The 26,231-nt window shown below is 32.7% G+C and overlaps 2 protein-coding genes across 2 annotated transcripts; both read right to left on the bottom strand.

Moving 5' to 3' along the window:
* Positions 1-280: 280 nt before the first annotated feature.
* On the bottom strand, positions 281-3,780 carry LOC112032064 (glyceraldehyde-3-phosphate dehydrogenase GAPCP2, chloroplastic). The gene is made up of 10 exons (XM_024064770.2): positions 3,662-3,780; positions 2,563-2,675; positions 2,349-2,448; positions 2,074-2,220; positions 1,857-1,917; positions 1,678-1,775; positions 1,430-1,572; positions 1,203-1,286; positions 718-807; positions 281-595 (listed from the first exon to the last, which is right to left on the bottom strand). The coding sequence occupies exons 1-10, from the start codon at positions 3,662-3,664 to the stop codon at positions 541-543; spliced, it is 894 nt and encodes a 297-aa protein (XP_023920538.2). The 5' UTR covers positions 3,665-3,780; the 3' UTR covers positions 281-540.
* Positions 3,781-7,163: 3,383 nt separating this feature from the next.
* On the bottom strand, positions 7,164-13,358 carry LOC112032025 (glyceraldehyde-3-phosphate dehydrogenase GAPCP1, chloroplastic). Its single transcript, XM_024064728.2, has 14 exons — positions 13,054-13,358; positions 12,351-12,445; positions 12,139-12,206; positions 12,008-12,046; positions 10,539-10,639; positions 9,451-9,563; positions 9,237-9,336; positions 8,972-9,118; positions 8,756-8,816; positions 8,561-8,658; positions 8,313-8,455; positions 8,086-8,169; positions 7,601-7,690; positions 7,164-7,478 (listed from the first exon to the last, which is right to left on the bottom strand). Exons 1-14 carry the CDS (start codon positions 13,147-13,149, stop codon positions 7,424-7,426), a joined length of 1,290 nt encoding a protein of 429 aa, XP_023920496.2. The 5' UTR covers positions 13,150-13,358; the 3' UTR covers positions 7,164-7,423.
* Positions 13,359-26,231: the final 12,873 nt, after the last annotated feature.

Genomic DNA, 26,231 nt, shown 5'->3' with positions numbered 1-26,231 from the left:
GGATTATACATGATACTGATACATTATAGCTTTTATTTTGTTTTTGTATTTTTTCTTTTCTTTTTTTGGAGCATTCTTGAAATCTCATTAACACCAAAACCGTTTTGCTAAAAGACATGGGCTCCCAGCTTTTCAAATAATACTAAAAGGCCATCAAAAGTCAAAAACAGCCTACCAAATGAGCACTAAGATACACCCATCAACCTAACTTAGAAATTCAGCCGAGACGAGAAGGCGTTACTTGGACACAACATCAAGCTCTAAGTAAATAAGGGAAAACTGGAGAAATTGGTTGTAGTATAGATGGCAAAGTCCAAACGTTATGTATTACTGGAATGAGCTCCTCACATTTTTTTGAATATTTCATATTATTTTGAAGTCGCATCATGCAATGCCTAAACTCACATTATTATGAAGTCCACTCAAACAATAAAACCGAAAACTATCAAACTTATATCCTACTCTCTTGATCAAACTTCATATAGCAAGTGCTAAAAATTGCAGTGCCATCCAACAGAAGAAAACGTCTGCTGGTATTTTTTAATTGAGCGATGCTACCAATGCCATGTGCTCTATAAGGTCCAATACTCGGTTACTGTAAGAAAAAAAAAACAACAAATATGATCAGTCATACACAATTGCATGAAAATTGTTAGTAAAGGATTGCATTTGTCAATATCTTTGTGCGTTGGTGGCTGAGGAAGAGAGAAGCTGTACCTGTATCCCCACTCATTGTCGTACCATGAAACAAGCTTCATGAACGAGTTATTGAGCCCAATCCCTGCCTTTGCATCGAATATACTTGACCTGAAATGAAACAAAATCCATTGAAACCAAATGGAGATTGCAAATCTCAACGTCTTTTCAACTATAGTCTGTAAAAGCAAGCAAGGATGAGATCGACAAAGGTGCAGATCCTGGAAACTTGTGAAGTGCAGTGCAATTGCTAGGCACAAAGGTCGAAATACCAAGGAATAGAAGATGATGCATTCTCTATTACTTTCTTAAAGAACATTATCACAGGAACCAGAAAGCCAATCCAGCACAAAATAATACAAAATTTTATTTCCTCTGATGGATTCAAACAATTTCTATAAAACAAAGGAGGCCTCAAAGAGCTTGAAATTGCCATTTGCCAATAGTTTTCACCAACATAGAGAAGTAAAAGACCACAAAACAATCAAAGCACAAGAGAGAGATACCTTGAGTCACCAACAAAATCATTGGAGACAACATCCTCATCTGTGTATCCAAGAATGCCTTTCAGTGGCCCCTCTGAGGCATACCTGTATTTGAAAATTCCAAGGTGAATTCAGTCAATCATCAAGTAAAAACATCACATCATGAAGGACCCCTAACAACTGCCAAAAGAGAGAATACACAAGATCACATAAAACAAACAAAACAAAAACAAAAAATAGAAACATACTTAATAGCTGCCTTGACATCTTCATAGGAAGCACTCTTCTCAAGTCGACAAGTTAAGTCTACGACAGAAACATTAGGTGTTGGGACACGGAAGGCCATTCCAGTAAGCTTTCCATTAAGCTGTGGAAGAACTTTCCCAACTGCCTGCAATACCAAAATCATTAAGTTACCACGACACTCACCACCAATATAAAGGGTTGTATCTAATGCAATTGTCCTAAATTATATTTCTTGGAATAATCACCACACCTTTGCAGCACCAGTTGAACTAGGAATGATGTTTTGTGCAGCTCCACGGCCCCCTCTCCAATCCTTCATTGAAGGACCATCAACAGTTTTTTGAGTTGCTGAAAATAGAAAACCATAAATTTGTTACAAAACATGCAACATGTTTTAACAGAGAGAAAGAGACAGATAGAGACAGAGACCTGTAGTTGCATGCACTGTTGTCATTAGACCTTCAATGATACCGAATTCTTCATCAACCACCTGAGAAAACAGGAGCACAAAAAATTAGATAAATATCAAGAGAACAGGTAGACATTTCAAATTCATCTCCTACCAGGTTACTATTAAACATAAAAAGCAAAAGAATTATAAAAAAGATGAATAGAACTTAATAAGCTTCAAGATGCACAACAAGACCTTTGCTAGAGGAGCAAGACAATTGGTAGTGCAGCTTGCATTGGAAACAATATCCATGTTTGGATTGTATGCCTTCTCATTTACTCCTACCACAAACATAGGTGCATCAGCTGATGGAGCTGATATTACAACTTTCTTGGCACCACCCTGCAGAGGTAAATCAAAAAAAGCTCAACTTAATTATTGTAAATATGAAGAGTAAGTGATTCATAATAAAGGAAATATATGGAGAGAGAGAGAGAGAGAGAGAGAGCATAATTGATTATCACACCAACCTTCTTGTGTGCTGAAGCCTTCTCAATTGTTGTGAAAACGCCAGAGGATTCGACAACATAGTCTGCCACAAAATCACCCCAAGGAATCTCTGCTGGGTCCCTGAGAGAATAAGTAGTCATGGAAGTTACTCCTTAGTAGATATAACTTTAGATGTTCCTGCAATTAATACTAAATGCAGACACAAAGATAAGGATGAGACGTTAAGGCCAATACCTTTTACTTACAACTTTAATCTGTTTCCCATTAATTTCCAAAGTGGAGTTATCCAGGACCTGGACTGTTCCCTTGAAAACTCCATGAGTAGAGTCGTACTTAAACATGTATGCCTACAAAAGATGAACAGTAAGTTACTACCAAACTATCACATCTAGAGAACTCAAACAACTAATTAGATCACCATCCTAATGTAAAAGAGAAGTTAATAGTCCAACTCTCCCACCTCGTGAGTAATAGAAAAGGGGAAACAAGAAAATACAGGGATGCAACCAAATGTACACTCATAGAGTAAACCACATGTTTCAAAACACCATATAATGTGTAGGCACCATAGCGAGCAATGAGCTATATGGGGTCCCTAATATAAGGACAATAGCACTAGCAGTCTGAGATGCCATTGTTTCTATCAGATCCTCTACAACTACAAGTGCAAAGACAGCTTTCCGAGGTCCCGCATTAAGGGTTAAGCTGCTTGTCAGGGGACCTCTTTATAGGGTTTCATACTTCCACTTCAATTTATAGTAGCACCTCAAGAGAGTACAGAGCCTTATGTATTTATATTTTCTGTTTTGTAGATCAAGATCCCATTTCTCCCACTCTACTTGTTCTATTTAATTTCATTTCTAAATGGGTTTAGATCAAGATGCAAATAAAATTATGTTACAAAATTGTTTTATTTAATTAGATTAATTTTTGGATTTTAAAAGAATTTTTTTAATTTTTGTTTCTAGGCTATTTAGTTGACGTGGCATATGTAAATGACACGGTATGTTTTCATTGGACCAACTATCATATGTGACATTCTTAGGTAGCATTTAACAGCCATCTAGGCACAGGCATGGACAGAATGGCTCCTAATCAAAACAAACTCTAATGTTAGGGGAGCAGATCAAATTTTTAGAACTTCAAGGGGCAAAATCAAAACTAACCCAAACTTTAGGAGTGTAATTTGTGATTTAGACTACAACTAAAACAGAAGGACTAACTAGTAGCAAAACCAAAATTTTTAAATTGGACTTCCATAATAATCGCCAAATGTTCATCATCCAGTATCTTCAAATCTGTGATTTACAAGAAAGAGACTGAATGTACATACCATGTACTTAGCATCAATAAAAGGATCATTGACCGCTACAACGTCTATATCATCCCTGGAGACTGCAACTCGAAGTACCAACCTTCCAATCCGACCAAAACCTGTGTAAGATGAGGATCATGGATATATCATCATTTGTAGGTAGAATGAAATTACTTCTGAATGATATGAGGCAATAAGAATTTTCCTATTTTTAGTGGGTAAGCAAAGAAGTCACCTAGCTCAAGCAATTGACATTTTAAGCAGTACATCATTTCAGCCACAAAAGACAGAATGACACAAGCAACCACTGAGCCAAACTTAGTAGAACTGATAATCTAGAAACTTGAAGCCAAAATCAAGTTGACCAATAAGACTAAATAAATTGTCTTTATATGAGAAACAAAGTTATACATTGTCTAGATAACAGACTATGCAAACAATCCATAGAAGGTCCTACATATATCAAACCAAAGCGTGACCTATAATGCAGACCACCTAAATGACAAATGAATTCCCTAGTCCAATACTTAAAAATTACATTAAATAACTTGAACCAAATTTAAGAGATCCTTCTAGAGAGGGTTGAACTCAGCAAGCACAAGGTAATGCATTTTATCTTGAAATCATCAAACCAAATAATGAGAGAATTAATCACCATGATCCCACTAAAATTCAAACAAAAGCATCACAAATTCTCTAATTATATTATTTTAAGGCCACAAAGAACAGAAGCTCCCACCCAACCCTAAACTGCAACCCACCAAATACCCCTTTTGTTGGCAGGGCAGCACTCCAACCTACATCAGAAGCAACACCCAAAGAAAATCCTTTGAGTGCTTACCATATTCAGAGAACACAACAGTGGATTGGAACCTATCCAAGTCATTTATCACATTGGGCATAACAAACAGAGTTTATATTCCATAACCAAGATAGATGGGACAGCTGGTATCATGTACTGAACTCTTTAAACTACTTAATAATAGACCCATAAGCAAACAATGAAAAAACCACAGAATTTTAGTAAAACTGTGAAATATCTCAACACTTAAACAATGTGCTAACCCATTAATTGAGTTGTAAATTATGAAATTAGGATTAAGAGAAAAGAGGAATAATATATATATATATATATATAGAGAGAGAGAGAGAGAGAGAGAGAGAGAGAGTTTAGGTGTTTATCAATCATGCCCCTACCTTAGCATATATATTTATAATAGGGTTTATAGTATGTTTACAAAAATATCCTTATTAATTTGCTAATATAAAAAACAACTAGAAGTAATGTAACACTCCCCCTCAAGTTTGAGTATAGAAATCAAATGAGTCCAGCTTGAAACACAATTACTGAAAGGAGGCACAAGCTATAAAGGTTTTGTGAAAATATCATCCAAACAAACAAAGGGATTGACAATTTGACACCAAGTTGAGTTGTAAACTATGACAATATGAGAGAGAGAGAGAGAGAGAGAGAGAGAGAGAGTTCAGGATTTTATCAGTTAAGCTCCCACCTTAGCATATATTTATATTCGAGTCTATAGCATTATTGCAAAAATACCTTTATTAATATTCTTAGACAAAGAAATGATTAGAAATAACTTGAACGACTTCCATATAAACAAAATAAATCACGAGATAAAAGGTAAAATCAAAAAATTAATCTAGCAAAGGAAATTTTATGAGAAACTACCTACAAAATTATTTCTAAATATACCATAGTAAAAACGCCTCAATTGAATATATATATATATATATATATATATATGACAAATCCGTTAACTTGTCATTGAGGGGAAAGTATTTTATAACTCACACTCTCACCGGGCCAGCATACTGATTTGGTGGGACAAACTAATGGATGGATAACCTAAAAATTTAATTTTGTGAAACAAATACTTACCGTATTGGAGGGGTTGGTTTCAGCGTCTCAACTCTCAATGCTTGACATCCTTGGATTTCTGGTAAGGAGAGAGCTTACTCTTAATATTTCTAGAAAACGTAGTGAGTTATTACTCATCATGATAGCTCTAGCTGAGCTGTGAGGCTTGTACTCTTACGGAATTATTGCCATTATTATAATACCTTTATGAGAGCTGCTCTCCATATATTTATCAACAAAAATCAATGCCCAAATAATAGTCTCTCTCTGTTGTAGACATGAAGTTTAGTAGGTTAGATTGGTAGATAGTTCTTTTACTTCTAATAGAATCATGTTGTAAATTCAGCTTTACTATGTTTGCACTACCATTGTCATGCCTCAAGCTTTAGACATTAAAATCATGGGTAGGATTATTTACTAAGTCGCATCTCATTCAAATTAAAATTAGAACAGTTTCAACTAATTAAATTATGCTGCTTGTTTATGGCATAATGAAATGTGCCTTAGCTTGATCTAAAGTGTCCTTGATACTGTAGTGCAAATAATTTCATAGCAAGCTTCTGTTTGTGAGTTAATCTTTGAAGTATTAATCATCAACAATAAAAATAGCAGATACAAATAATCCCCATGTTCGAATGATTGTTAAGATGTCCAAATAATTCTTAGGATGGATCTTGTTTCTTTAATTTTTCTGAACTCAATAGATTGGATTTTCTAGGGTCATGATTCTTGATCATGTTTATGTTGCTTTTAGATTTTTATATTGCTAGGGGTCACTTTTCCTAGAGAAGGTAGTGGTGCCTTTTTAATGTGGTATTCTCTCTTAAGTTCTCTTTTTGTTACTATAGATCTTAATTTTTTGCATGAGTGTAACATATCTGACTAAGGACATATGCTTTTTCTATTTCAGAAGAGGAGGAAGCAATTAATGATTAGAGTATTGGAGGTGATAATGTTAATGTTGAGTCAAAACATGTGATGATGTTGATGATAGGACTTTTTATGAAATTGGCACATCCATGTATTTATTCCTCAACATCAAGAGACCCAAGCTTTTGACCTGTGGAAAACTGCTCTGTTAGTCGCGATCACCATTTTCTCTTTCAATTAAAATTTTAGATCGAAGAGTCAATGGATTCAGTTCAGTCTGTCAAAATCAAATTTGACCATTCTCTTCTTGACTTCTTCCACAAGGTATTAACAAATATAACAATGGTTTTTCTTTTGGCTTTCGTACAAAATTTGTAATTATCGAGAGGAAAATACGTATGAGAACATATTTGAGCGCAAGTGCTGGCACTACCTTTTTGAGTAAAAGTAAATCTTTGCCTACGCTTATGAATATTTCAACTAAACTCTTGGGATTATACATGATACTGATACATTATAGCTTTTATTTTGTTTTTGTATTTTTTCTTTTCTTTTTTTGGAGCATTCTTGAAATCTCATTAACACCAAAACCGTTTTGCTAAAAGACATGGGCTCCCAGCTTTTCAAATAATACTAAAAGGCCATCAAAAGTCAAAAACAGCCTACCAAATGAGCACTAAGATACACCCATCAACCTAACTTAGAAATTCAGCCGAAACGAGAAGGCGTTACTTGGACACAACATCAAGCTCTAAGTAAATAAGGGAAAACTGGAGAAATTGGTTGTAGTATAGATGGCAAAGTCCAAACGTTATGTATTACTGGAATGAGCTCCTCACATTTTTTTGAATATTTCATATTATTTTGAAGTCGCATCATGCAATGCCTAAACTCACATTATTATGAAGTCCACTCAAACAATAAAACCGAAAACTATCAAACTTATATCCTACTCTCTTGATCAAACTTCATATAGCAAGTGCTAAAAATTGCAGTGCCATCCAACAGAAGAAAACGTCTGCTGGTATTTTTTAATTGAGCGATGCTACCAATGCCATGTGCTCTATAAGGTCCAATACTCGGTTACTGAAAGAAAAAAAAAACAACAAATATGATCAGTCATACACAATTGCATGAAAATTGTTAGTAAAGGATTGCATTTGTCAATATCTTTGTGCGTTGGTGGCTGAGGAAGAGAGAAGCTGTACCTGTATCCCCACTCATTGTCGTACCATGAAACAAGCTTCATGAACGAGTTATTGAGCCCAATCCCTGCCTTTGCATCGAATATACTTGACCTGAAATGAAACAAAATCCATTGAAACCAAATGGAGATTGCAAATCTCAACGTCTTTTCAACTATAGTCTGTAAAAGCAAGCAAGGATGAGATCGACAAAGGTGCAGATCCTGGAAACTTGTGAAGTGCAGTGCAATTGCTAGGCACAAAGGTCGAAATACCAAGGAATAGAAGATGATGCATTCTCTATTACTTTCTTAAAGAACATTATCACAGGAACCAGAAAGCCAATCCAGCACAAAATAATACAAAATTTTATTTCCTCTGATGGATTCAAACAATTTCTATAAAACAAAGGAGGCCTCAAAGAGCTTGAAATTGCCATTTGCCAATAGTTTTCACCAACATAGAGAAGTAAAAGACCACAAAACAATCAAAGCACAAGAGAGAGATACCTTGAGTCACCAACAAAATCATTGGAGACAACATCCTCATCTGTGTATCCAAGAATGCCTTTCAGTGGCCCCTCTGAGGCATACCTGTATTTGAAAATTCCAAGGTGAATTCAGTCAATCATCAAGTAAAAACATCACATCATGAAGGACCCCTAACAACTGCCAAAAGAGAGAATACACAAGATCACATAAAACAAACAAAACAAAAACAAAAAATAGAAACATACTTAATAGCTGCCTTGACATCTTCATAGGAAGCACTCTTCTCAAGTCGACAAGTTAAGTCTACGACAGAAACATTAGGTGTTGGGACACGGAAGGCCATTCCAGTAAGCTTTCCATTAAGCTGTGGAAGAACTTTCCCAACTGCCTGCAATACCAAAATCATTAAGTTACCACGACACTCACCACCAATATAAAGGGTTGTATCTAATGCAATTGTCCTAAATTATATTTCTTGGAATAATCACCACACCTTTGCAGCACCAGTTGAACTAGGAATGATGTTTTGTGCAGCTCCACGGCCCCCTCTCCAATCCTTCATTGAAGGACCATCAACAGTTTTTTGAGTTGCTGAAAATAGAAAACCATAAATTTGTTACAAAACATGCAACATGTTTTAACAGAGAGAAAGAGACAGATAGAGAAAGAGACAGATAGAGACAGAGACCTGTAGTTGCATGCACTGTTGTCATTAGACCTTCAATGATACCGAATTCTTCATCAACCACCTGCAAAACAGGAGCACAAAAAATTAGATAAATATCAAGAGAACACGTAGACATTTCAAATTCTTCTCCTACCAGGTTACTATTAAACATAAAATGCAAAAGAATTATAAAAAAGATGAATAGAACTTAATAAGCTTTAAGATGCACAACAAGACCTTTGCTAGAGGAGCAAGACAATTGGTAGTGCAGCTTGCATTGGAAACAATATCCATGTTTGGATTGTATGCCTTCTCATTTACTCCTACCACAAACATAGGTGCATCAGCTGATGGAGCTGATATTACAACTTTCTTGGCACCACCCTGCAGAGGCAAATCAAAAAAAGCTCAACTTAAAAATTGTAAATATGAAGAGTAAGTGATTCATAATAAAGGAAATATATGGAGAGAGAGAGAGAGCATAATTGATTATCACACCAACCTTCTTGTGTGCTGAAGCCTTCTCAATTGTTGTGAAAACCCCAGAGGATTCGACAACATAGTCTGCCACAAAATCACCCCAAGGAATCTCTGCTGGGTCCCTAAGAGAATAAGTAGTCATGGAAGTTACTCCTTAGTAGATATAACTTTAGATGTTCCTGCAATTAATACTAAATGCAGACACAAAGATAAGGATGAGACGTTAAGGCCAATACCTTTTACTTACAACTTTAATCTGTTTCCCATTAATTTCCAAAGTGGAGTTATCCAGGACCTGGATTGTTCCCTTGAAAACTCCATGAGTAGAGTCGTACTTAAACATGTATGCCTACAAAAGATGAACAGTAAGTTACTACCAAACTATCATATCTAGAGAACTCAAACAACTAATTAGATCACTATCCTAATGTAAAAGAGAAGTTAATAGTCCAACTCTCCCACCTCATGAGTAATAGAAAAGGGGAAAAAAGAAAATACAGGGATGCAACCAAATGTACACTCATAGAGTAAACCACATGTTTCAAAACACCATATAATGTGTAGGCACCATAGCGAGCAATGAGCTATATGGGGTCCCTAATATAAGGACAATAGCACTAGCAGTCTGAGATGCCATTGTTTCTATCAGATCCTCTACAACTACAAGTGCAAAGACAGCTTTCCGAGGTCCCGCATTAAGGGTTAAGCTGCTTGTCGGAGGACCTCTTTATAGGGTTTCATACTTCCGCTTCAATTTATAGTAGCACCTCAAGAGAGTACAGGGCCTTATGTATTTATATTTTCTGTTCTGTAGATCAAGATCCCATTTCTCCCACTCCACTTGTTCTATTTAATTTCATTTCTAAATGGGTTTAGATCAAGATGCAAATAAAATTATGTTACAAAATTGTTTTATTTTATTAGATTAATTTTTGGATTTTAAAAGAATTTTTTTAATTTTTGTTTCTAGGCTATTTAGTTGATGTGTAAATGACACGGTATGTTTTCATTGGACCATCATATGTGACATTCTTAGGTAGCATTTAACAGCCATCTAGGCACAGGCATGGACAGAATGGCTCCTAATCAAAACAAACTCTAATGTTAGGGGAGCAGATCAAATTTTTAGAACTTCAAGGGGAAAAATCAAAACTACCCCAAACTTTAGGAGTGTAATTTGCGATTTAGACTATAACTAAAACAGAAGGACTAACTAATAGCAAAACCAAAATTTTTAAATTGGACTTCCATAATAATCACAAAATGTTCATCATCCAGTATCTTCAAATCTGTGATTTACAAGAAAGAGACTGAATGTACATACCATGTACTTAGCATCAATAAAAGGATCATTGACTGCTACAACGTCTATATCATCCCTGGAGACTGCAACTCGAAGTACCAACCTTCCAATCCGACCAAAACCTGTGTAAGATGAGGATCATGGATATATCATCATTTGTAGGCAGAATGAAATAACTTCTGAATGATATGAGGCCATAAGAATTTTACTATTTTTAGTAGGTAAGCAAAGAAGTCACCTAGCTCAAGCAATTGACATTTTAAGCGGTACATCATTTCAGCCACAAAAGACAAAGAATGACACAAGCAACCACTGAGCCAAAGTTAGTAGAACTGATAATCTAGAAACTTGAAGCCAAAATCAAGTTGACCAATAAGACTAAATAAATTTTGTCTTTATATGAGAAACAAAGTTATACATTGTCTAGATAACAGACTATGCAAACAATCCATACAAGGTCCTACATATATCAAACCAAAGCGCAACCTATAATGCAGACCACCTAAATGACAAATGAATTCCCTAGTCCAATACTTAAAAGTTACATTAAATAACTTGAACCAAATTTAAGAGATCCTTCTAGAGAGGGTTGAAATCAGCAAGCACAAGGTAATGCATTTTATCTTGAAATCATCAAACCAAATAATGAGAGAATTAATCACCATGATCCCACTAAAATTCAAACAAAAGCATCACAAATTCTCTAATTATACCCCTTTTGTTGGCAGGGCAGCACTCCAACCTACATCAGAAGCAACACCCAAAGAAAATCCTTTGAGTGCTTACCATATTCAGAGAACACAACAGTGGATTGGAACCTATCCAAGTCATTTATCACATTGGGCATAACAAACAGAGTTTATATTCCATAACCAAGATAGATGGGACAGCTGGTATCATGTACTGAACTCTTTAAACTACTTAATAATAGACCCATAAGCAAACAATGAAAAAACCACAGAATTTTAGTAAAACTGTGAAATATCTCAACACTTAAACAATGTGCTAACCCATAAACCCCTTTATAAGTAGTTTCCTCTTTAGCATCCCAAGCCTTACTTTTCTTTTTTTGATAAGTAAAAAGATGTATATTCAAAGAGCTACCTCATGAAAAACAAAAGGTAGAGCAAGGAGTACAGAGAAGGAAACAAACAAGAAGAAAAAACAACAAAACAAACATACGCCAACATAAGAACTAAGTACAGAGCAGAGAAGCCTTACTTTTCACCTGCCATTAACTAACATCAATAGTAGAAACCATAAAAGCAAAAACAATACGCATAAATCACAATAATCTACAGCTATAAATCCTCACATTAACATCCAATCTTCAAGTCAACTATAAATATTCATTTCAATTAATGCATAACCGTACAACTACAAACAAAAACAGTTTTAAATATATTTTAACATACATTATCAACCTGCAAACCACTGTATTTCTAAAAACCAAAACAGAACACAACAACAGTACTCATAGGAAAACATACCGTTGATTCCTATCCTTGTCTTCCCACCAGTCCTTGATCCTAAACAAATATACATAAAAGTGAGCACCAAACAAGCACAAAATCACTAAGAAATTCAAAACACAAATCATTTGTGTAATTTGCATCCATACTTCGAACTGTAGGAGGTACTTCAGTAGCAGTAGCCTTAACGGGCTGGACGCTCCTCACACTACATTTCCTGACATTTGATTCAATAATTCCAATTTCAATCACTTCAAGAGAACAGAATTTTCATAATATATGCATACACATACTGCATATACACAAACAGAGATACATACATGCATAACGTATAAAAATTAATATTGTTGGATTACTCAACTGTAAGGAAGATGAGCCACTGGGAACAGAGGTACCAAAAAGGCCAGATTGGTGCTTTGACGAGTTGAGGTTGCGACTGAAACTGATGCTTGAAACCTGAGAATTTTGAAAAGATTAGCAGAAAATTCATTAACTAATAACAATTATAATATTTTAATGCGCGTGTTTTTTTGTGTAAATACAGAGTAAAGAAATTAAGCTCCAATCGATATAGACATACATGAACGTATTAAAAAAAAAAATCAAATTCAAGCTAACTTGCACAGAATTGCAGTGATTTTGATATTTTTTATAGTAATAAAGTTTATTTTTAATAATGATTTCCTTCATTTTGCAACATTTTCTCACCAACCAAACGCCTCAGCAAAACAAATTTTAATATAAAAAAAAAAATAGTTAAAAGAACAGTAATGAAATCAAGCTCTGATATACAAATTGAACTGGTTTTTACTCTCCTTGTAGTGCTTGAGTGATAAAGTTGCTAATAACCAAAAAAAAAAAAAAATGATTTCTTTCATTTCGGAAAACTTTCTCGGCAACCAAACGCCTTAACAAAATTACATTTCCGTTTAGAAAAACAACAAAACCGAACCAAAAAAAAAAATCAAAAAAATCCAAAAACAGCAAAAGCCGAATCGAAAAAAACAAAAACTCATCAAAGTTTATAGAAATGGATTCAGTGTGAAGTAATAACGAATAAGAACCTTGGAAAACCGATCGGACGGTGAAGAAGAGGCCTCGATGAAAGAAGCCGCAGCTGTAGCTGTAGCCGCAGATCTGAGCATAGTAGAAGCCGCCATTTTTCAACACACAAATTGCAAAGCTTTCTCTCTCACAGAGTAGTCTCACACTCACAAAATAATATCTCTGTGAGAGAAAACCCTAAAAAGGAAGCGAAGAGAGAGAAGGCTTTTTATGCAGCGTGCGGCTGAGGCCAATATATATATATATATATATAAACAGAAATCAAATGTGTTATGATTTGTTTTTTGATATTTTTAATTTTTATATTTAAAAATGTGAAAAATCGAGCGGAGGTTCTTAGGCAAATAGAGAAATGGAACTGATTTTTTTTTTTTTTTTTGTCTGTCTGTCTCTAACTTGCTTTGTATTTTGTCTGTGATTCGCTCTTTTTTTTTTTTCTTTCTCTCTCTTTCTTTCTGTACTGTTTGCTTACTGTGTTTTAAAAAAAAAAGCGCAGGTTGGTGGTGTATTCGAGGTCTTATCGTCTGGATTTATGTGTAAACCTGTAAGAATGGTGCACCGTCGGTTTTTGTCGCCTAGGAATGGACGGTTGTGATATGTTGCTTTCCCAAACGTTACTATGGTGGCCTGCGAGGGTTCTGTTTTTGGAAAGAAAACAGAGTTTTTTTAAAAATAATAAAACTTTTATAATTAAGGAAAAAAAAACTGTTATAACATTTTGGATGTTTTGTCTTTTTAGGAAAATGGAAATTAAAGAAAAAAAAAAAACAAGTTATACAAGTTGTTATTGGTGGGGTAATAAAGCAATTTCAATGATAAGTTCAAATTAAAATCGATAAATTGATAACAACTAATTACCTAAGATTGTTGTGAAAATGTTATAAACGTAACACTTTTTTAAAAATTTAGGTCCAATATTCTATGCTCTAGTGTTCTAAACCAATACAATAGAGGCATGGACAAAAAAAATATGTTGTCTTTTTCGTATTGTGTCTAATGCATTAGAATACTCAGCATCTTGGAAGTTGAAACTAAGGTAGAATTCATCCAATAACCTATCAGTTTATATCAAACTTATGTCGTTTAATAGTCTCCCATACCCACCTCCTCATTGCATCTAGGCACATCGTACCATACTCCTCAAGCATTCACTTCAAAAATTGTAATCTATTTTTGGTGGTATATTTTTCATAAATATAAAATTCAAAAATTAAAAGAAAATATTTATTTTAGTATTGTACTTTTTTTATTTGTTTCAATAATAATTTATTCAATCAAAAAATGGGTTAAACTTATTGCACACAAACAATTTTACACACTTTGAAAAGCTTTTGTATACAATAAACACTACTCGCAATAAATAATACTGTAACAAATTTGTAAACTATTTGTTATAAAATATTTTATTTATAAAAAAACTATAAAAGACTTTTTTATGATATTTCTTTTCTAAATAGATATTAAGAAAAAAAATCATTAAGGTGTTTTCTAACAACAAATTATTTTTTTAAGATGTTTTCTATAAAAAAAAATAATAATAATAAATAAGAGCCAAACAACCTTAAACCCTCTCTTAATCTGAGCCAACAACTCAGGCTGATATTCACTGTTGATCTACGTGAGTCTTAATAGAAAAGGGACGGTCTAGATGCATGGTAGTGTAAAAATACAATGAGATTGGAAGTAGAGGAAAGGGGTTGGTATGAAAATGCGTAGGTGAGCTTGTCGTGACTCAAGACGCCCACCTCGAAGGCCACGTCGGATCCGGTCTGGGCCTCCTTTGGGCTTTTCCTATTTTTTAGATTTTAAGTCGGTCCTACTGGTCGGCTGGGTACAGTTTAGGCTTTGGGTACGGTTAACCCTGTAAAGGTTAGGTTAGTGAGAATTTGAGCTAACCAATGAGTTGGATTTTGAGCAAAACAACTTATAAGCCATACCAGGTTTTACTAGTTAGAATTAGGTTAACTTGCACAGTTTGTGATAATTTTAATTTTATCTCCTAACAAGAATGTTTCAAGATTTGCATTTGTAATCCTAACTTTTCATATTGTTTGGATGATAAGGTGTCCATTAAGTGCTAACTAATCTCAAAATGTCTTTCTTTCTTTTTTCTTTTTGTTCAAAATTTTGTCATTANAGGAAAGGGGTTGGTATGAAAATGCGTAGGTGAGCTTGTCGTGACTCAAGACGCCCACCTCGAAGGCCACGTCGGATCCGGTCTGGGCCTCCTTTGGGCTTTTCCTATTTTTTAGATTTTAAGTCGGTCCTACTGGTCGGCTGGGTACAGTTTAGGCTTTGGGTACGGTTAACCCTGTAAAGGTTAGGTTAGTGAGAATTTGAGCTAACCAATGAGTTGGATTTTGAGCAAAACAACTTATAAGCCATACCAGGTTTTACTAGTTAGAATTAGGTTAACTTGCACAGTTTGTGATAATTTTAATTTTATCTCCTAACAAGAATGTTTCAAGATTTGCATTTGTAATCCTAACTTTTCATATTGTTTGGATGATAAGGTGTCCATTAAGTGCTAACTAATCTCAAAATGTCTTTCTTTCTTTTTTCTTTTTGTTCAAAATTTTGTCATTTTGATTCTTATTAAAGTCATGTTAGATATTATTTTGACTAAAATTACAATTTACAACATTAAATTTTGGGATTTGATTTTGCCTCCTAGATTTTCAAATTTTAGATTTTTAAAATTTCATCCTTTTGAGTAAAGATGACATTTAAAGAACATCTCATCATGGTGCATGAACGAAAGGGCTTAAATCCAAATAATAAGTAACGTTAGGAATATGGATCTAAATTTTAAAACTTTAAAGAGAAAAATCAAAATCAACTCAAATTTTAAGGGTATAAATTGCAATTTAGTCTTGAAAAAATATTCATAAATCATGAGGCACATTATTTTTTGGAAAGTTCTTTAAACCCATTACAATGACAATCATAAAATAATAATATTAATAGTAATTTTGAAGTGTTTTAAACTCCATCATAATAACCACTTGTGATTATGTGATGATAATCATATATTCATTTTAATAATGTATTTTCAAATGTTTTAATTTATATATTTTCTTCATAAATATAAATAAAATATTAAGATTAAAACATTTGAAATGAACGGTTCTAACTGTAGTGGGTATCATATTCCAAATGTACCATAGAAGAACCCACTATTTATTGGTCACATAATGGAGTGAAAATAATTAATGTAGTTAGACTGGAGGAAAACTATGTTCATGTATAGAATATTTTAGCTCAAACAACCTAACTAAAGATGGTCTTGAGAATAAAAGAATCGGTTAATTGTTATGCTCCCTATTAAGTTACAGTCGACCCTCAAAATATATATATATATATATATATTAAATTACAGTCAAAATTACCCCTTAAATAAGTGTAGGCAAATAATATGAAAACCCTAATTTAAATAGGAGATATAGAATAGATAGACTCAATCATCTCAAAAGAGAGAGAGAGAGAGAGAGAGAGAGAGAGAGAGAAAAGTTTAGGATCAATAATATAAAATATCATGGTCAATTGCTAGTAATTCAAAATACTTCAACTAATAAAATTGCTAAATTTTAATTATTTAATGACGATTATTGCAAATATGATATAATTTGATATTGTTTGTCAACAAAAATCTGATGAGACTAGCTTGATATGCTAGGAAATCTAACACTATTAGCTAGCTATATTTGAAAACAGCATTTATTATATATAAATGATGTTTATTTGTCATTGATAAGAAAGTTCATTGTTTCTGCAGTGGCTAATAAAAGTATGTTAGTTTTTCATTATCACTGCTAATTATGAAAGATTGGCATATTCATTGTTATGTGACATCTTATGAGGTCTTAGGGTTTCACTTTGAGAAACAAGGACACCAACCTTTTCATGCCAACTATGCAAAAGAAGAAACATTGAAAGCAAATGGCATTTAAATAAGAAAAAGAAAGTGTGGGGGAAAAAAAAGTCAAAGAAGGACAATAACCTAAAAATATTATAATTTCTAGTTGAAGAAGAGAGTGGATCACCTCTTCGAAGCAACTAAAGGTCCAGTTTGTATTGAAACTCAAACTTAATCTAATGCCTTTAATTTTTAAACAATGATAGATTAACCAAATCATCTTTGGCTGCACCAAAACATTATAAACAATTTAAAATTATTAAAGCCATAAAAAATTGTGAGGTAGCTTTCAATAAATGTGTTTAACAATATTTAAACAACCTTTAGTAGAAGTTGGGTATGGTTCAAATATATTAACTTATTAAGTAATGATCATATATACTTTTAGAACTCAAAATATATAATTGTGTATAAAATTTATTTTCCTCTTGAATAACAATTGTAAACTATAAAGACTTAATAAAATAAATCAGCAACGTATATCACAATTTAAAATTCTAGACTTAAATAAGATTATACTTTTTAAAAAAAAAAGTTTTAGGCCACTTTTTTGATGCATTGAGAAATGCAACTTAAATTTCAAACTCACTCAATCGTGAGTAAAAATAACTATGTATATGTTACAAGAAATTTTCGCAGCATCCAATTAGTGACAATGATTGTAACACTATAATTTTAATTGTAATGTTACATTTGTAATGCCATCTTATAATCGATTATATAATTTTTCTGTTACATCTCTCTTTATTCTTTAATCTACCCTTATTAAAGTATATACATATTTTACTATTTTGTATTTTATATGTTTGAATCATTTCCCCATATAAATATTCATATTAAGTGTGTAATTTAAATCCAATATTTTATAATCAAGTGCAGACAATGTCTCTTCAACTTTGGGATGGGGGCAACGAAGGGGGAAAAACCTGCAATTTTTTAGCAAATATATTGCAAATCTTCAAACCAAGGCATGAATTGTTTTTTTGTGTAGGCGTGAATTGAACTTCAGATCTCTTATTCAACTATCAGATACTTTACCAGTCGAGCTAATTGGAACCCACATATTTTATACCTAATAATATTCTTACAAGACTTTTTAAAGAGTTAACAAAATATAAGAATGACTATCAATAATATTTAAATTACATATATAGGAATTAAACTTTGCATCTTAGTATATCTTACAATCTAGTATATATTAATAGGCAAAACTTAGAGAAAGTTCAATTAGAATTTGAAATTAGAATTCAATTTTGCACCATGTGTCTAAGTTTATGTGGGGAATATACCATAATTATCCACTTAAGTTTACACCATGTGTCCACTTAAAATTTTTAATCTTTGTGCCAAGTGAGTTAATGAGTGCAAAATACTAAAAATCTAATATTAATGAACTATTCTCATAAAAAAAAATATTAATGAACTAAAAAAAAAAAAAAAAAAAACTGTAAGGTCACGACTTTCGGACTAAGCCTGTTAATGAGTGCAAAATACTAAAAATCTAATATTAATGAACTATTCTCATAAAAAAAAATATTAATGAACTAAAAAAAAAAAAAAAAAAAACTGTAAGGTCACGACTTTCGGACTAAGCCCAAAAATGAGCAGGATCTTAGCCTAATGAACCTAGTACAATAAATTTATAGAGAGTGGGCCAAAGAGCTAGGCTTTAGTGCGCGGATAACGACTAGAGTGGATTAACATGAGTTTCAAATAGAAATGAGCTAAGTTTATCAAAGAAAGTTCATCCTTGACACCTTCCGAGGATCTCTGTTCTTGTGAGTGTTGGATGGCCTTGGTTGCAGGAGTTCTTGAGACTGCTATAGTGTCCCTCCTCTCTTCTAGTGGGTTTCTCCTATTATATAGTCCTTTTTAAATGATCTTAGCTTTCCACTTATTAATCATCTAAGTCTATACTTGAGTGCCTATCCCATCAGACATCCTTTCTGGTGTTCTGTGAGTCACGATAATCGAGGTAGCATTATTTAGGGGTCATTTTCTCATTAATGCGGCTAGAACGTTAATTGGGGGCACTTAATGCGAAAGTGACAGTTTCTCCTTGAACTGCTTCTCCACCATGCTCCCATGTTTGGCTCATTGTACTTGTCCTTATTTTCGGAATGCTCTGGGAGGCTGCCTTTGATGGCGTGCCACTCTTCCCTTCTATTACCTTGTTGGCCGAAGACAAGATTGTCCTCGGCGATGTCTCTCGACAATATGGGCTTTCTTAGTTCGTGCTCGGACGTTCCTTCCTTCTCGGCGTGGGCTTTGGGGCCAGTACAAAAATGGGCCGGGGTCGCCGAATTCTTAGGCCCTACAAAAACAATCACATATATTCAATAAAAATGATCATACATTCTCTCTTATTAAAAATTAGAAAAAAAAAAAAAGATCATAAGTAGTATTAAATTTAGGTAAGAATTTTAATATGTGTCTAATTACGTTTACTTTTAAAAAAAAAATAATTTGACTAATTATTTATATTTTTATGATAAAAATTGTGTTTAATTTTAAATTCATCTATACGTATGCATTAATGCGTGTTACATGCTATTTTTTTCTTAATAATTTCACTAATTATTTATTTTTTTATAATAAAAATTGTGTTTAAATTTAAATGCATCCATGCGTTTGCATGGATTACATGTGTATATGTCTACTACACAAAACATGTGTACATGATAGGAGTTGAAATAATGGTGATAATTTTTTTTACCATTAGGTTCAAAAATAAAGGTTCCTTTTTAGTGCAAATGGAATTGGATCCCAAATTCCTCATTGGACAATAAAAGAGTTTATAAATTCAGTGAGCTATAAGGCTATAACCCAGAAAATATGCTCCTAACTTGATTATATACATTTCAAAAGCTATAAAAGATTTACTCTCTTTATTTATTTATTTTTTTTACCTCAATATAAAAATTACTTGATGGCATTGGAAATAAAAAGGCCTAGAGACACAAAAAATTGACATTTGTTGATGCAACAGATTGTTAATAGTAAGTAAAAAAGTGATATTATTGGTAAGTCTAAATGAAAACCAGTGAAAACTTACCAACTTAATAGAAGTAAAAAAAATTCATCAAAATTTTTTATGTAACATTACCTATTGGAAATTTGAAAAACCTCGTGACCCAAAGTGAATTGAGTTTCGAAAAATGTTATATTTACAACATTTTTACAGCAAATTTTAAATAACATGATATTACTTGTGAGAAAAAAAAGTATTAGAAATGTTATTTTCACAATAAATTAAAAGTGACATGTTATTGCCATTTGTTATTGATAGACAAAAACGCAATTTCGATTGTAGATTTAAATTAGAATCAACAACAACTTAACACTCATAATTTGTTATTAAAATATTGTAGATATATAACTTTTCATAAAATAATTCTAGTAACAAATTCAAATTCAAATTAATAAAACTTACTGCTTTAAATTTTTTGGGAAAATTTGGTGGACATACCAATCTTAATGAGTTTTTGGTCGATTGGTTCCAAGTGGGGACGGTGAGTTCTAAGAATAAGGTATAAAGCACGCGTAGAAACAACAAAAGTCCCCCACCCAAACGTAAAGCGAACGCATATAAGGTTAGGCTTTGGGGAGCGTCCTTTTCCATGTGGATTTTGATGGGACTTGTTGATGAGAAACGTGACATACATTGTTTGTGTTTTGGGGTAGCTGAGAAGCTGCACGTGGTGCTTAATGGGAAGGGACCTAAGAAGGCAAAAATCTCTCTTCACCTTTTAGTTTCGTGTGTGTATCATGCAAAAGGATGGCAGGTTTATGCAAAGGCATATGCCTTTTAACATGAGTTTGGTGGCTGACTCTGGCCTTCCTCTCAATAATTGAGAAAATGACATCAACCTATATTTTCCAATACTTTTGGAAATGTTGAAATTAAAGGAGAAATAGAAAATAGTAATGAGAATTGTAGAGAGGGAGAAGCTTAAAAGAGAAATAATATAAAGGAATTAGGTGGTTTTACTTGACGATTTACCTAAGCATAATAAAGAATTTATCATATTTTTTATGTGAGTCATGTTTTTTTTAAACCCATACCCGACCCTATTCCTAATCGGACCGGGTAAAACCCGGCCCATTAGGGTTGGGCCGGACCGGGTACCCGTGGGTCAGGTAAAAATTGCCATCCCTAATCATGCTTGTCCTTCTTTTCAGAATGCTCTAGGAGGCTGCCTTTAATGGTGTTCCACTCTTCCCATCTATTACCTTATTGGCCGAGGACAGGATTGTTCTCGGCGATGTCTCTCGGCAATATGAGCTTTCTTAGTTCGTCCTCAGACGTTCCTTCCTTCTTGGCGTGGGCTTTGGGCCCAGTACAAAAATGGGCCAGGGTCGCCGAATTCTTAGGCCCTAAAAAAACTAATCACATATATTCAATAAAAATTATCATACGTTTTATCTTATTAAAAATTAGAAAAAAAAAGGATCATAAGTAGTATTAAATTTAGGTAAGAATTTTAATATGTGACTAATTACGTTTACTTTTTTAAAAAACATAATTTGACTAATTATTTATATTTTTATGATAAAAATTGTGTTTAATTTTAAATTTCTCTATACGTATGCATTAATGCGTGTTACATGCTATTTTTTTCTTAATAATTTCACTAATTATTTATATTTTTATAATAAAAATTGTGTTTAAATTTAAATGCATCCATGCGTTTGCATGAATTACATGTGTATATGTCTACTACACAAAACATATATACATGATAGGAGTTGAAATAATGGTGATAATTTTTTTTACCATTAGGTTCAAAAATAAAGTTTCCTTTTTAGTGCAAATGGAATTGGATCTCAAATTCCTCATTGGACAATAAAAGAGTTTATAAATTCAGTGAGCTATAAGGCTATAACCCAGAAAATATGCTCCTAACTTGATTATATACATTTCAAAAGCTATAAAAGATTTACTCTCTTTATTTATTAATTTTTTTTACCTCAATATAAAAATTACTTGATGGCATTGGAAATAAAAAGGCCTAGAGACACAAAAAATTGACATTTGTTGAGGCGACAAATTATTAATGATAAGTAAAAAAGTGATATTATTAGTAGGTCTAAATGAAAACCAGTGAAAACTTACCAACTTAATAGAAGTAAAAAAAATTTTGATTACATTAACTATTGAAATTTGAAAAACCTCGTGACCCAAAGTGAATTGAGTTTTGAGAAATATTATATCCACAACATTTTTACAGCAAATTTTAAGTAACATGATATTACTTGTGAGAAAAAAAAGTATTAGAAATGTTATTTTCACAATAAATTAAAAGTGACATGTTATTTCCATTTGTTATTGATAGACAAAAACGCAATTTCGATTGTAGATTTAAATTAGAATCAACAACAACTTAACACCTATAATGTGTTATTAAAATATTGTAGATATATAACTTTTCATAAAATAATTCTAGTAACAAATTCAAATTCAAAAAAATAAAGCTTACTGCTTTAAATTTTTTGGGAAAATTTTGTGGACATACCAATCTTAATGAGTTTTTGGTCGATTGGTTCCAAGTGGGGACGGTGAGTTCTAAGAATAAGGTATAAAGCACGCGTAGAAACAACAAAAGTCCCCCACCCAAACGTAAAGCGAACGCATATAAGGTTAGGCTTTGGGGAGCGTCCTTTTCCAGGTGGATTTTGATGGGACTTGTTGATGAGAAACGTGACATACATTGTTTGTGTTTTGGGGTAGCTGAGAAGCTGCACGTGGTGCTTAATGGGAAGGGACCAAAGAAGGCAAAAATCTCTCTTCACCTTTTAGTTTCGTGTGTGTATCATGCAAAAGGATGGCAGGTTTATGCAAAGGCATATGCCTTTTAACATGAGTTTGGTGGCTGACTCTGGCCTTCCTCTCAATAATTGAGAAAATGACATCAACCTATATTTTCCAATACTTTTGGAAATGTTGAAATTAAAGGAGAAATAGAAAATAGTAATGAGAATTGTAGAGAGGGAGAAGCTTAAAAGAGAAATAATATAAAGGAATTAGGTGGTTTTACTTGACGATTTACCTAAGCATAATAAAGAATTTATCATATTTTTTATGTGAGTCATGCATGTTAACGAACGTTTTTAAGACATTTGTTAATTATATTAAAAAAAATTAATATCACTTTTATAAGAAATATAAAAATAAATTATTTTATTATTTTTTTTTCATAAAACATTTCTAAAAATAGTTTATAAACCAACACCTTTAGGCCTCGTTTGGGGAGAGAGAATGGAAGAAAATGGAAATGAACGAAAAAAATAATTTTAGAATATTCTTCCATTCCCTTGTTTAGGAGTTTTAATGGAGGGAATAAACAGCTCATTCCCTTATTTTGAAATTTAAGTGTGAGGGAATGAAATGGGTAGAAAGGAATACTCATTCCTCTCTATTCCCTTAAAATCTTAAATTTTCATTTCCCTCGAAATTGGGAGGAATGGGAGGGAATGAAATTAAATTTAATAATTTTTTACACCAAAACTCCCAAAATACCCCTTTATATTTAACCTTTTATTTTAAAATAGGAGTCTAATAGTAATATTGTCATAAAATGATTCCATTCCATTCCCTCCATGTTGCTCCCAAATAAGATTACTTTCATTCCATTCATTTTCATTCATTTCTATTCCTTCATTTTAAAACATCCAATCAAGATTACTTAATTCTATTCCATTCCATTCTATTCCCTAGAATTTCTGCTAACTTAAGGGAAATTTTATATATATATATATATATATATATATATAATATATGCATTGTGTTGTACAATGAACCTCCTAATATGGTATAAAATTGATATAAACTTTATATCTCTTTAATAAGAAACAAAAGTTTTGGTACCCAACTTTGGAAAATTATTGTGTACTCTCGGAGTACCATAAATGCGTACTCTCCTCTCTCACATAAACAGTGGGTTTTACCATAAATTTAATTAGTGAGACTTACCATTTATATGAGAGGAGGGAATACGCATTTATGGTATTCTAGGAATACTTAACAATTTTCCCCCAACTTTTCACTTCTTCTATTTTGAGTTGTTACACAGGCACAATAAAGTGTCATAACATTTTTATAACAATTAAGCTGGGGTTTGACTTACCTCCAGTACTTTTTTAACTGAAATTTTCTTTTATTTTAATGAGAAACTGCTACATCACCCACTAACTAAACAAAAGGTAGAGATTAAAACTTACTACTACTTGCTATTGTGTATTTAAAATAAAAGAACACATCCAGTTAAAAAAGTACCAAAGGTGAGCCAAACCCATTAAGGTGTCAGCCCATCATAGGTCAAAATATAACTAAATAAAATATTATGTCAAGATTCTAGATCTACTACAATTAAAAATAAAGGTATTGTGAAAATTTTGTTAAGTTCCTAGATTTTCTCTTTTTTTAATAGTTAACATGGTCGATTGTGATTAGTGCATAATAAAATTGTATTAATAATTAGTTTGTGTGACAATAATATTACTCAAATAACAATTTTTCATATATCAACAAGTTGTATCTCTAATATTGTTATTTTAGAAATACAAAATTAGCATTGATTTATTATAAAATAGGTTTTTTTTTTTTTTTTAAGAATAATTATACTTTAATAAAATAAACTCATTCAATGACCAACAACAACAATAGTCTTAAGGGCTTTGGTTTTATCTATCCATATATGCACAGTACAGCAGCACAAGATATAGATTAGATGTCACCACAGGTGCTTAATTAAATTCTATATGGCAACTCCAGTTTGACTATTGCAGATAGGACATGAAACATTATTCTTTGCTCGTCAATAATGAGATTTGAGAAAGGTCGCAGGTTAATTAGTAACTTCGTACTTACCATGAACTTTAGCTCAATTAATAAACAAAGTGAAATATCAAAAAAGAAAAGAAAAGGAAAGAAAGAAAATTCATGTTGAAATGTGTTGAGATACAATTTTTCTCACATGCCATGTGTCCTTATTTTATTTGCCCACTCATTAAAAATACCCACACAAACCCAACAAATTATTTTGGATTTTCACAAATATTTCCCAAATTATTACAAAAATTGGGCCCACACAAAATACTTTTCATATTATTACCAAAATTTGGCCCACACAAATATTTCTCATATCATTACCAAAATTGAACTACAAAATTATACCATCTCTATAAAAGCCCATACCCATTTATGTTGTCGGCAAAACCCAAAAGGCCCAACCAATTTATTACAAAGTTTGTTGCTACACGACAGCTATTATAAAGCCTGTTATTAAACGACAACTATTTCAAAGCCCAAGAGAAATACCTGGCAATATTTGTAAAGCCCAAGTCCGCACTTGGCAATATTTTACAAAATCCCAAAATATTATTAAAAGCCCAAATACTACTTTTGGCAATATCTTACCAAAAACCCAAATATTATTTTGGCAATATTTTACAAAAAAGCCCTTTACTACTTTGACAACATTTTATCAAAAACCAAACACTACTAATTTTTGGGCAAACAATTATTCCATGAAAGCCCAAATATTATCTGACAAAAATATTTGAAAGCTCAATAGTAAAACTACTATAGCTTGTTTAGACCCCCAATTTTAAAAATACGGCTTAATTGCTTTTAATATACTAAACCAAGTGTGGAATAAGAGAGACGAAGCGTAATTAACTGAGACTACTACTTGGTGCATGGCATACATAATTAACAATTAAATGTAAAGCATAGGGAGTAAGAGAAGAGAGATGCAAACACAAGATAATACGGCAATGTGTTACTAATGAGGAAAATCGAAGAACTCAGCGTAAAAACCTCTCAATGGCCCTCTAAGCCAAATCAATCTACTTGTGAATAAATTGGAGTATATGGATTACAATAATATAGATCCTCAAAGCCTAGACTACCCTCTGTACTTAGACTCTCCATGTTTCAGCTACCAACGGGCTTCACTGAGCCTTGCCTTCATTAGCTTTCTAGATCCCGCAATTAGCTTCAATTGCAACACCTGAGAATGGCTTTATCTAATGCTTCCCATGAACACCAAGACAACACACAACATTCAAAATGAGTGAGATATGTGTTTGGGCTAAGAACCTCTCATAGGATATGTAATTAGAGAGGTACAAGTAGTGGAAAACTAAGAGAAATATGTAGAGGATTGTGGGTGTGTAATCTCTAACTCTTAAATATATTTCTAAGATTTTCTCTTTAAAATTCTCCTTACAATTTCGTGGGTAATATAGGCTTATATA

Source organism: Quercus suber, unplaced genomic scaffold (assembly GCF_002906115.3).
Source record: "Quercus suber isolate HL8 unplaced genomic scaffold, Cork oak 2.0 scaffold_32, whole genome shotgun sequence".
In the NCBI taxonomy this organism is placed as follows: Eukaryota; Viridiplantae; Streptophyta; class Magnoliopsida; order Fagales; family Fagaceae; genus Quercus; species Quercus suber.
The sequence above is the reverse complement of the archived record's forward strand: the minus strand, read 5'-3'. Positions and strand labels throughout refer to the sequence as shown.

What these genes read in the sequence shown, in the direction of transcription:
- LOC112032064 (XM_024064770.2), bottom strand. An exon ending in GTCTTGCTCCTCTAGCAAAG is followed by an intron (nt 1,918 to 2,073) that starts GTCTTGTTGTGC and finishes CTGTTTTCTCAG; the next exon opens with GTGGTTGATGAAGAATTCGG. An exon ending in GACAATGAGTGGGGATACAG is followed by an intron (nt 596 to 717) that starts GTACAGCTTCTC and finishes TTTTTCTTACAG; the next exon opens with TAACCGAGTATTGGACCTTA.
- LOC112032025 (XM_024064728.2), bottom strand. Translation starts at nt 13,149, where the DNA reads ATGGCGGCTTCTACTATGCTCAGATCTGCGGCTACAGCTACAGCTGCG. An exon ending in AACAGTGCATGCAACTACAG is followed by an intron (nt 8,659 to 8,755) that starts GTCTCTGTCTCT and finishes TTCTATTTTCAG; the next exon opens with CAACTCAAAAAACTGTTGAT. An exon ending in GATTTTGTTGGTGACTCAAG is followed by an intron (nt 7,691 to 8,085) that starts GTATCTCTCTCT and finishes GTTTCATTTCAG; the next exon opens with GTCAAGTATATTCGATGCAA.